General features: G+C 35.3%; 1 protein-coding gene across 1 annotated transcript in view; it reads right to left on the bottom strand.

Annotated features, from left to right (window-relative positions):
• The window catches only part of LOC136024640 (uncharacterized), a 35,716-nt gene that overhangs the window by 11,502 nt on the left and 10,982 nt on the right, over positions 1-13,232 (bottom strand). Inside the window, exon 2 of the mRNA XM_065700066.1 lies at positions 8,952-9,136. Coding sequence (XP_065556138.1) covers positions 8,952-9,136 — 185 coding nt within the window. The remainder of the gene's footprint in view (positions 1-8,951; positions 9,137-13,232) is intronic.

Below are 13,232 nucleotides of genomic sequence, written 5' to 3'. Positions count from 1 at the left end.
TTGCGTGAGCTCTCAGGGTCATTCTTCTGATGAGGCCTAAAAGGCAGGAGTTAACAAGTCACTGAAGGTATATATTATTCCTGTTAAAGCTATAACAAGCGTTGCTGTAAGAGTGTTTTTTGGAATATTACACTTTATGCGCGGGATCTGGCATATTCTCTAGAAAAATTCCCCCGAATGAGGGCAATTTTATCTCCCCCGGGAGGTAAAAATTGATGTCTAATACCCCTTGATCTCCGAAAATGTTTTTCGAATGCACCTTTTTAAAGTAAAAAGCAATATTAACTCTAAAACGAGCAGTATTTATTCCAATGTGAGGGGACTGCCACTCCTCAACCCTCCTGGTGGTTGTAAAAGCTTCGGAGGATGCTCATTCAATCGAAACTTGGAAGTTCTAGTGCCTTTTTTAAAGTCAAATGTCATTGGACAGCAACCAGCACCTGTCCTGAAAGATTTTTTATAGCTGGTCCTTTTGTAGCCTCTTAAGGCATCTGATCAACATTTAGAGGTACCTACTTTGTTCACAAAAATTGAAAATATCAATGAATTTGCATCAGAGGATGACATAACCCCCAGAGCCTCTGCGATAACGCCGTCTCACAATTTTCATTGGTGTGTTCGGGAAATTAATGGGCATGGGAGGGACTGTTTGCCCTCCAATCACATTTGACCTATAAAAAGTACACTAGAACTTTCATTTTCCAATCAAATGAGCTCCTCTCAAAGTTTCTACGGCAACTCCCTTCTATACGAAGTGCATCGGTGAAAAAAAGTAAAAAAGATAAAATAAGTAAATAATACATTGTGCCAATATCGCTCTTTACCTAGACATTTCTACTGCACTCCCTATGATATGCTATATGGATGATTTGGAAGATATTTTTGAAATCAACCGTAATTACGGAAATTTATGATTAATAATCATATTTGAAACTATTCTTGGTTTATTTTCAATCAACCCAGATCAAAAGCAATAACCGAACTTGGAATAGTTTCAGTCATTCAAGACATAAAAGAAGTTCCAAAGTATGAGATGTTTTCGATCTGCCCCCGATCAAAAGGAATTACAAGGTTTGGAAAAATGTTTAGAATGGGTAAAAAAAACTAAGTGTCAATACTTAACATCCCGGGGACGCCTGTCAGTTGGAAAATGAGGATAATTGTATCAGAATATAGCAAAAAGCCAATAAATTACTAAATATGAAAATATATTTAAAATATCAGATATACAAACACATACAAGTTTTAATCAGGTTGATAAAATAAAAAGTAGAAAAATACACAAATTTGGAAATAAACTCAATAGCTAGACCAACTCTTAGGCTGTTTGTTTTACTTCTAGTCAGTAATGTTTGTGGGTCAGAAGCTTTAAAATAATGTCTTTCACTTAGTGGGCTATGCATTTTTCCTGGATCGACTGGAAGACGATTGAGTTCAATCATAATCATTTTACGATCACTAAACATTTCTATTAAAATACAATCAACTTCATTTATTTCCTTCATATAAAAATTAAATTTAATCCTTCATTTAAAACATTTAACTCGAAAATAAAAATATTAAGGTGTTTGATTGAAAGTCACTGGTGGTTAAAACAAGTAAATTTTTTTAGTTAAAATAGGCAGCGCAGAAGAGCTGCCTAAGTAACGAGCGAAGTGGTTTCACGTATATTTTTATCCCCCGGAGAATCACTCCCCCCCTCTGAAAATTCTCATCCAGACACCATCAAACAATTTTCTTTGTCAATTTCTCCCTAAATGTCGAATTGAGCAGACAAAGAGAAGTTAAGACAAATAAACAGAGCAAGGAAAAGTGTATAATTGTACATCATCTATTATGAGGAAGGGGTGATGGTTCATAGCGTAGGCGGGGGGGCACATGCGTAAAAGAGCGCATTTCAATGCCCAAATTATATGTACCTCCATGAGCCTTCAGGTAAATTTAGGAAGGGGTGTGGGGAAGGGTTAGGAATTAATCTCTCATATCCGTTCACTTAAACATCTCAGCGCAGGATGACACCTGCCGTTTTATTGCAAAAGAATAATTCTAACATTTATTTTAAAGCTTCATTTAACTAAACTAATTTGCTTCATATTCCACAAAATTATACGCAATGATGTGTAAGTGCGCATCAGATATTATTAAAGAGGGTAGTGGATTATTTTGTAGGCGGAAGAGGGAGGTGCTCAAAGAGTGTTTTTAATGCTGAAACATCCTAACTCTCATTGAGCCTTGAGATAAATAAACAATTAGTTCAAGGGAAGGGGTCGAGATAAAAATTGATATATAGTGCCTATTGGTTTCTAGGAATATTTCTTGTCCGTGCCTTATTATGAAAGTAAAGAGTAAAAATAAATCCTCAAACGAAATTTTTTTTCCGCATGAGAGGGTGGCTGCCGCCTCCTAAGACCCCCTCCCCCTGATGGTGGTAGACACGTTGAAGGATTCTAATTCAATCGGAAATTGAGAGTTTTAGTGCTATTTTTAAAAGTCGAAAGTGATTGGAGAGCATCCAATCCTTGTCCCAGAACATTTTTTGATATCTGGTCCTTTTGTAATCCCCATTAGAACATTTGATTAACAGTTTGAGATGTATATTTGTTCAGAATAGTTGACAATATAAATAAAGTTTCATCCAAGGATGACAATACCCACAGAGCCCTGGGATAATATAGAAAATAATGCAAACTGTCAATTCTTTACAGATATATTTTATGGCGGAAAAAAGAGGGGGGGGGGTACATGTTTGGTCTTGGTAGTCCAGTGGCGTGAAGCTTCTAGAGATTATTTTCTTGTTTATAAAGATCATCAATATCCAACTGCTGGAACGAGAGGAGCTATGGAACAAGTCCCAGAAACATTTTTAATGATCAATTTGAAACTTGCAGCCGTGAGTCTTTGAGTCAAGAGGGCTAATGCACAAAAAATTATTCAAAGGGTTAGTCCCTTTGGAATTGATCCTTCATCTAAAAATGGGGGGCTCCAAAAAGTGAGAAACTGTTCCGATTGGCATACAACTTATATAAAACTTTGGGCTTAGGGGAACCCAATGCAGAAGGAAAATAAATGAATTTATTGTATCCCCTGAAAGTGCGGAACAAAAAAGGGCCATAAAAGCGCCAAAGAATTTTTTCCCATGTATTTTAAATGGAAATGGCTATTTTGGAAATATATTAGAGTTGTCCTTGGTTGAAAATTGAAAATGCTTATGTCCTTTTTAAAGACTGTAAGATAATAGCGGGCAATCAGCCTCCCTCTTGGTTCCTTCTTTGCTATCCGGCCCTCCTTTATTGCTTCTGATATCGAATCAAATTTTTAGATAGTTTTGTTCAAAAATTTGGAAATGCCTAATAAGTTTGCCTTCGAGGTTGGTGTGATCCCCAGTGTTAAACTTTATATGATCCTGCTATAATAACTTAACCCCCAGAAATATGAAAAAAGAATTAAAATAAAAATAAAATCGTAAAAATGAATTTTACACAATCAGTTTCATTTATTACATTTGCATAAAAATATACTTTGAACCTTCACTTAAAAGCATTTAGCTCGAGAATAAAAATATTTATATGCATTATCAAAAGCCACTGTTCGTTTAAACAGGTGAATTTTTTTAGTCAGAATATGCAGTGCAGAAACGCTGCCTCAGTAATGGGCAAAGTAGCTTCCATGTATTTTAGAATATTGAACATTTTTGTTGGGAGGAGGGGGGCTTTTAAATGGGCAAAAATATTTGTCCTCGACTAGTATTATTTCGAACGTGCTCATATGGATCCTTCAATAAGTCATTGAAAGAGAATCAAAGAGTTCCACAAGAGTGAAATTTGGAAATGACACGTTTAATTGAGTAAATCATTTGTTTGTATATCATATAATCATTTATTACACACGTTTATTTGAGTAAATACTCTGTCCATATGTTCTTTTGTTTTATTTGCTACATTTTGGGAACGGTTTGAGGGATAAATTTGGAACTCTAAGGGAAAATTGCAGTAGTAACCTCTCCATAGTTTTAACAACACCCGTAGCTGCTACTTCTTTCTTCCTTTAATGATTGAAGGTGACGAAGAAGTTTAAAGTATAACAGTTAAAAATATGGATGAAACCTTTGAATCGACAGTGAACATATATAAAAATTTTAACTGGATATTTTGAACACATATACAGTGTTCATCATCAGCAGTAAAACTGAAGAAGTTTAAAGGCGATTCCCTCAAGACGCAGCTATTATTAATATTCTTCAAGACGCAGGTGCATGCTACGTAGTAAGGAGTGTCTTCTAAGATATGTAGGTGTCTGTTACACAATAGGGTGTGTTTTCTTCAAGAAACAGGTGCATGTTGCGCAATAGGGAGTGTTTTCTTCAAGACACAGATGCATGCTACGTAATAGGATTCGTTAGTGTCCACTAGTCACGATACAAAGGTAGATAAAAAATTATAGTTACATTAAACGTTTAAGAACCTAAGAGGGCCAGGAAAAAACTTTCAGGACTCCCTCAAGTATGGACATGGTCCAAATGACCATAACCCAATATTTTTATGCTTCTCACACCCACAGACTTCTGTTGTCTGCAAGCAACAGATTTTTCTGCCATTTCTAGCACCAGAACCGTTATAGAATCTAGACACCTATTAACTTTCTAGGAACAATGCTTTGTTATTCTAGTAGCATGAAAAACAAAGGATGTCCCGCTATTTTCAAGGAAACAGAAGCATCACGTGATCCTCTATTTATTTTTAATGAACAAGGGGTCATGTTATTCTTCTAAAGGAAGTGGGTAATTTTATAATGTTCCCTGGGGGCATAAGAACGGGTAATACAATGGAATTTCATTCAGTCTTTTATTAGAATTTTAAGATATCACGTGATTTAAAAACTGGACATGTCTCAAAGATATCACGTGATATATATATATATATATATATATATATATATATATATATATATATATATATATATATATATATATGTATATATTTATCTCATATATCATATCGAATATGCTTTCATATGGAGTTTTTGCCACTGAACACACTGAAACCGTATAGATATCACAGTTCAGCTTTAAGAGCTGGACAGGAGTAGAAGTAGTGGACTGGAGGACTTTTGTCGCTTTTAGCTGGAGACTATGGTTGGGTGAACGTAGAAATGGAATATTAGACATTCAATCAGATGAGCAATAATATACATAAGGATAAATAAGAGAGAAGTGTAAAAGACAGAGAACAGAAAAAGGTATAATTTGTTTGAGTTTTATTATGATCCCCAGTCCTCTTGAGACATCGACTCTTATCATCTGAATATACTGCTTAAATGTTAGATTTTTGTTCAGAAGACGTCCAGGGAATAGAACATCTCAGTCAGGTGGGAGGCATATAGGACCTCTTAAAGTAAAAGGCTCTATTACTGTAGGACACCTCTTACCTATACGAGAAAAAATAAGTAGGTTTGAGTTTTTTGCATTTATACCTAAATGATCCCCATCAAACCAATGATAAACTTTCTCCGCTATCATTTGTAACTTTAGTATAAGGGATTCTTCATCTGTAGCTAATGCACCTAACGTTCTGTCATCAGCGAATGCGATTGATTCTTCATGTTTATTGGATGCAGCTATTGGTACGATTTGGAAATCATATTTATGACATAATCCACAGCAGATATTTGATGTCGTGGTAGTAAAAAGACGATAAAGATCATTGATGTAAATGAGGAATAGTGAAGGCCCGAGAATTGAGCCCTGGGGCACTCCATAAGTAACTGGAACCTGGTCATCTGAAGCTTCAGTGATGATGGAACGGCTAGTGAGGTATGAAGAAAACTGTGACAGTTGCTCCCCATGAATTCTGTGATGAGACAGCACATCGATAAGAATCTCGTGGGTCAGACTACCAAAAGCTTTCCTCACGTCAAGGAAAATGGCTAATGGTATGAGGCCAGAATCCAATGACTGCCGTATGAACTGAACAAACCTATTGCACGCACTTTCCGTAGAATTGTTTGCACGAAATCCGAATTGATGCTTAGGAAAAAACTGTTTAGCGTCGAGATAACTCACTAGTCACTTCTATATTGGCTTTTCAAATATCCAAGAAAAGATGGATAGGAGAGAGACTGGCCTGTATTTCCCTGGATCCTCACGGTCACCTGCTTTAAAAAAAGATAGCACTTGTGCCAACTTGAGTCGCTGAGAGAAAACTCCTAATTGGAATGACTTATTTGCCAAATGACACAGTGGCTATATAACTGATGGAAGAATGAACTTAATGACTTTATCAGGAATTTGGTCGAAACTGGCAGAAGAATTCTATGGGAATAAAATTACTTTTGCTAATTCCTGCTCTGTGACTGGCTCGAGAACCATTGATTTAGAGCACGGAGGACCAAGAAACTGTTCCAAGACTATGGTTTAGAAGAAGAAAGCAAACCTCCCGCGTTTTTTCCCTACCTCAGCAAAAATTTATCACATCCCATGTCTTTTTAATATTATTTTCAGAATCTACAAGTCTTCTAGTAAAATATACCTCTTTAGCTTTGTGTGTCAGTGATTCTAGCATATTTGTGTAGAATTTAAATGTCTCTAGATTTTTGCTGCTTGATCTTTCCTTATACACTTTCCAGAGATGTTGCTTTCTTTTTATTGACGGTACAATTCCACTTGTTGTCCATGGGGCTATGGGTGTTGCCATAGAAACCACATACGTTTGCGTAAAAATGGGTGAAATACATGTTTTACGACCCTTTCCTGATGGGCTGTGGGGGTCTTGTGAGCCTCTGGCATGGTTTTGTTGAACCCATCGACAACTCTAAATGAAATGGCTATTTCAAAATTTTGATCGGATGACTTTGGGGTTTAAAATAGCAAAAAAGGCACGAGAGAGGATTGGTTAACTTCCAATCAATTTCGAATCTCCAAAAGGGCACTAGAACTTTCAATTTCAAATTGAATGAGCTCCCTTCTAACTTTTTACGACTAAATCCTTTCATACAAAGTCGCCAGAGAAGTATAGTATTTGGAAGCCACTTTTGTAAATACTTAAAAAACCCTTTCGCGATGCCTATTATATATATAGTGAAAAAAGAAATCACCAATGACGCAGCACAAACACAGAAACAAACAGTTTATTTCCCTTTATTCCTTTATTTCCCTGGAGATCTCCCAGAATGTTTTTCTGGCATGTTTCAACGAGTGAGTGAAGTCAACCCATAATTAGTTCGAAATCGGGAGGATGTACTGGTTCCTTCCACCCCCTCAGTGCGTTCAGACTTTGGTCTTGCCGTTGCTGTGGGGCATGCTTGGAATTCTACTCCTGTAGGGGTTTTGGATTCCCACACCTTGGTTCTTTAAAAAAAAAACACACACACCTAAGAAGATTTCTGTTGAAAAAGAATAGATGATTGAAACTACAATTAGTTTTAAATTGAATTTCTATTGGTTTGTTTTAGCTTTGGTTCTTTATGTCGATGATAAAGTGTGATTTTTGTTGGTGTTAGATGATATGTAGATTGCTTGTTTATGTGTGAGCATTCATCTGAGAAGTAATTATTTTTTTCCAAGCCTACTTAAGTAACCTGCAAATCATTAACGTGTAGTTTTATCTTTTTTCCCAGTTAAAGGGGCTTTTTTTATTGTAGTGTTTATTTTTTTATTTATTGTATAAAAGAACTTGAATTTGAACTTGTAGGCTATAAGAATAAATAAAAGCTGCTACGTATATCTGATTCTCCAAGCCATTTAGAATATCTCGGAAATCGAATCAGGGATCCAGTTAAACCTTTGATGGAGCATTGGAGAAGGGTTGAGTGGACTTCAAATTTTGTCTTGTGAGGAGGGGGAGGTAAATCAAAAGACACTGTATACTTGCATTTAAATCGAAATTTCATGTCGGTAATATATTGGGAAAGGTTTTGGGGATGTAGTTGAGACTTTCGATGAGATAATTTTCTGTTTTGGTTACTTTACTTGCTGAGGGGTGCTTCCCCCATTTAAAAAAATCAGACAGATAGTCTCGGGCTCGTAAATTCTGATAAGTAATTTTCAACTTAATCAATTTTAAACACTTGGAGTTGCCTTAAAAGCAAATTCCTCTTATGAATATATTGTCATCCAAGTTTCTTTCAATTACTAATAGTACGAGTCGCCCTATACGAATAATTCTTGGTATGTCCATGATGTTTAACATCGAACAGACCTCAGTTGTTTTGATAATTAGCTAAATCTATAAACTTTTTAATTTCTCTAAGCTTGCATAATGTAAATAGGATAGCTTTGACAGCTGAAACAGTTGTATTGACTTCCCTTTGATTTTGAATCCCTATGACCTGAACGTGTGACAGACGAAGAAATGTGAAACTAGAATGCTAATAAATCAACACGCAATCTATGTTTAAATGCTCTGGGCTAGGGAGTCTCAAGAGAGGGTGTGGGGAAGGAGGCTCGCATCCCCTCTCCTCCGGAGGTCTTTCGGGACAAAAATTAAAATATTTAAGACTGGAGCTGCAAAGCCGTTCTGCTCAAAATATTTCAAAATTATCTGAACCTGATGGTTTTGGGATTCTACGAGAGTCCTTCTCAGTGATATATCGGAATCTTAATCACATATTTTACCTGTGAACTTACTTTAGAAGCTAGAAAAAAAATGATAAAACAAAAATTCCATTATAATATGGAAGAATCCCATTATAATCTGTGAAAATTCTTTTAAGTTCCTGAAACGCACTCAGCACCGCCTTTCTACTATGAAGAAACCTTAACGATATTTTTGGTCTTTGGGGGTCGTTTAGGGCTCTCATAAAAACCCTTTGACTTACTGCACCCAAGGAAACTAGTATTGTAAATGGTGAGATGAAACCATATTTAACCCCAATTTAATTAAAAAAAGGAAACTTTGACACATACTTAATTGATACAGTATTGACTGAAAGATCGTCCCATAGAAAAAACTGTTTACCTCGAAAAATTCTCCTAGTCCTCGGAGTCCGGTTTCACCTCCAACTGTCAAGGACAATAAAACAGCAATGGCACCAAGGTATAAGGCCAGAAAGTAAGGTATAGCTATGTTTGCAGAGGATATGAGCACATTTATTGAATAATCGGTTGGGATTAGTCTTCCAAGAGAGACCTCTCTAGTGTTATCTGGAATAGCCCAAATTTTAAGATAGGTTCAAAAAAGTGTCTCTTAATGAAATTTTCCGATCAATCTCTCTTAAGTAAAGGTCATGCTAAAGTTGAGATTAGAAGAAATAGAAACCTAAAATAACTCAAACCCAAAACGAACAGAAATTAAATAAACAATCATAACAAAAACATACAACAGGTATTGATTCAAATCAATAAATAATTCTTAAGGCGAGTAAAACTTAAATTGAATATGCAAATCAAGCTTAAACGAACGGAACCTTTTGCTATTGAAGCATAATGAAACCCAAAACGAACAGAAATTAAATAAACAATCATAGCAAACAAACGTATGAGAGGTACTAATACAAATGAATAAATAAATCTTACAACGAAATCTTTTTCGGAAATATTTTTTAAATTAATTTCTGTTCGTTTTTAATTGCCAAAATATCAAGTTATTAAATCCTGGTCTGGTTTCAGTGCAATTTCCATCTATTTTGAATGTTGTAATAAGTACAAAAGAAAATATTTGTAATGTAATTCGTTTTAGTAAAGCATCGAATACGCAGTATGCCTTGTGCTTTAACCGTTAGAGAAACAGGCAGTAGCAAAACTCTAGTTTGTGGTGAAGAATATAGGTATTTGGACATCATTTGCAAAGAGCTAATAAAATTAAACTGAATTACCATGATTTTTTGAATAAAATATAGTATTCATGTTTTCTTGGGTGGGGGAGGGGAGGGTTGGGTCATTGGAGGAGGACCAGAGGGTCAGCTCCCATGATTTTGGAATAAAATATTGTTAATAAGTTTGTTTTTTTTATTTGGGGGTCAGTCCATGGAGGGAGGGCCAAGGGTAAGCTCCTATGATCCTTCATTGATAATTTTTTCAGGGGGAGGATATGAGGCTATGGAGTTTCAGGGGCCAGCTCCCATAATTTTTGGAGTAGAATGCCCTATTAAGTTGTTTCTTTTTTTTGGGGGGGGGGCATGGATGGCCAGGGGTGAGCTCTCATAATATTTAAACAAAATTTCGTTAATAAGTTTGTTTGTTGTTTTTTTGGGAGGGCATGCATGGGGGGCCAGGGATTCCTTTAAGTTTTTTACTAAAGCACCGTTAATAAGTTTTTGAGTGGGGAAGGTGGTCGTGCTTATCTAATCTTTGAACTATTTTAAAAACCCTTGCATAAAAACCTTATTTACCCCCAGGGCATAAAATACAACACTTGCTCCCGAGCTCTGGGGAGTTGTGTTGACCCTGGAGTTTATGTTATCGGATCTTATGACTCATTTTAACAAGATACATATCTCAAAATGAGACGCATATCTAAAAAATTCAATCAGATGGATTTGGGGTAAAGAGGGCAGGGGGACTAGTTACACTCTGGTCCCCTTTGACTCTTAAAACATAAACTAGAACTTTTAATTTCAAATGAAATAAGCCCCTTCCAAAGTTTATGCAACCATTCTTCCATAAGAACCTTAGACTACCGAATTCTAGTCAGTTGAGTCCCCTCCAAAGTTTATCTCTTCATAAAAATATTATATGCCCCGCGGCATAAGTTACAACCCTTCCCCTGGGCTCTGGGGTTTCTTATCCCCAAAGTTTAGATTATCTGATCGTTATACTATTTAAAACAAAACGGCTATCTAAAAATTTTGATTGGATGCATTTGGGGAAAAGAGGGTGTGTTTCAAGGGGTGTATATGTCCTCCGTTCACTTTTGACTCTTAAAAAGGTGACTGGAATTTTCCTTTTCCAATCGAATGATTCACCTCTGAAGCTTAGACGACCATCCCTTACATAAAAATTTTATCTGTCCCCAGATCTTTCAACTATTCTGAACATAATGGCTATCACAAAATTTTGATTGGAGACATTTGGGGAAAAAAGGGCCTTCAGAGTGGAGGCTAGTTTCCCTCTTATCTCTATTGACTTTTAGAAGGTGAACTAAAATTTCCCATTTCCAATCAAAAGTTTATACGACCACCCCTTCCATATAAAAAGCCTCTGGGAAATTTTCATTCCAAAATGTAATTAAATAAAAAACAATTTTTTCAGCTGAAAGTAAGGAGCAACACTAAAACTTAAAACTAACAAGATTATAACCTACTAGCTGTTGGTGTGGCGCTTCGCGCCACACCAACACCTAGTTGGTGTGGGAGCTTCGCCCCCCAAGCCCCCCACGCGCGTAAGTCGTTACGTGCCATATTAGTTACTCGCCATTGTAGTGGTGTCCCTGTGTACCACCTGTATATATAGATATATATTTATATATATATATATATATATATATATATATATATATATATATATATATATATATATATATATATATATGTATATATATATACATACATATATATATATATATATATATATATATATATATATATATATATATATATATATATATATATATATATATATATGTATATATATATATATATATATATATATATATATATATATATATATATATATATATATATGTTTTTAACTACGTAAAACTTGCGAATACACAGCATTCTTCGCTGTCCCATTGTCTGTGCATATACAAAGCCTTATATACTTATAATGACCTCATATGCAACTTTCTTTTTACAAACAAACAAACATGCATACATAAAACTTAATTTTATATAGATAGATAGATATATATATATATATATATATATATATATATATATATATATATATATATATATATATATATATATATATATATATATATATATATATATATATATATATATATACACTATAAATTAACTACGTAAAACTTGCGAATATACAACACTCTTAACTGCCCCATTGTCTGTGCTTATAAACAGATTGTTAGGTTTACCGACCTTCGAATATGCAACATACAATTGAACAGCCTCACCCTCAAAAGGTCCTGTCAAGATTCTTGCCTCTATTACGTTTTCCATTGTTTTTTTTTTTTCTTTTTTTAGGGCAAGTCGCTTGCCATTGCAAAGCTTTGGTGGGTTAATATTTCGTAACAGTATTATTGGTACGCCTATTTTTAGTTGTAGCACGTGTGGTGGAAACCTTAAGAGATCCGGGGAATTTAAAAATTCAGATGGATAATTAACCGCTTCATTTGGTTCCAGAACTGTGTCGACTGACTCTTAAATTACTTCCTGGTCTCGAATCTTGGTCAAAATAATATTGTTGATTTCGTAGACGTCTTTATTCTTGGCTGCCAAAATCGCTCGTTCACTGAGCCATTTATGATTTTTATAATTGGCTAGAATATTTGGAAATACCTTTTCAATCAATTCATTTTTGGACGTCACTAAATTACAGAATTCAACAGGCAGTTGTATACGTCCTGAAATTGAGTCTACTCGGAGCTTTCCGTTTCCAATTGCTAGCAATTGATCTGAAAATATTTCACCAGAGCCATCGTTTTGCAATCGGACACGCGTATTTATAATAAAATTTTCGTCATTGGGACGAATCATCAGTCTATAGGAATAATAATTCCTTGCACTGCATTTCTTATCCGTTTGTTTGTTAGTGGATGGATCTATCAATTTATTATTAAAGTGATAGCCGTCGGCTCCATCCCGAAAAAATGATAGGATATTTTAGGGCATCGTAGCATCGATGAGTTTCAGCAATTCTTACCAACTGAGCGTTTCGCTTATGAAGAATAGTATCTCGAGTTGGCGCACATGTTCGCGAATAGGCGTTTTGTCAGCGGAAATAACAATTTATACTTATCAGTAGGCATCACATCGATTGGTGTTTTGAACAGGTGCACTGAATCATTGTTTTCGTGTAAACGATGTTGCAATTGGGAAATGATAGACCTCTGAACGTCAGGAGAAATTTTGCAACGTGCATTCAATTCAGAATTGCTATCACTGAGGAAGTACACTTGTAAAAATTTATGATTCTCACCTGAGAATGGTAGAAGGGACCCTGCTCTATGATAAATTTGCCCTTTTACTTTGAAAGTAGGCATAAATTGATCTTGATTTTCGATTTGGGCACCAAACGACGTCATTTGGAAACATGAGTTATATTTTTGGATGTTTGATAAAAAAAAACGCTTAGATTCTCACGTAGTTCCAGTAAGCAAAGTCTTCAATGGCTCTTG

Source organism: Artemia franciscana, chromosome 3, assembly GCF_032884065.1.
Source record: "Artemia franciscana chromosome 3, ASM3288406v1, whole genome shotgun sequence".
NCBI classification, from domain to species: Eukaryota; Metazoa; Arthropoda; class Branchiopoda; order Anostraca; family Artemiidae; genus Artemia; species Artemia franciscana.
This window is presented reverse-complemented; position numbering and strand designations above follow the sequence as displayed.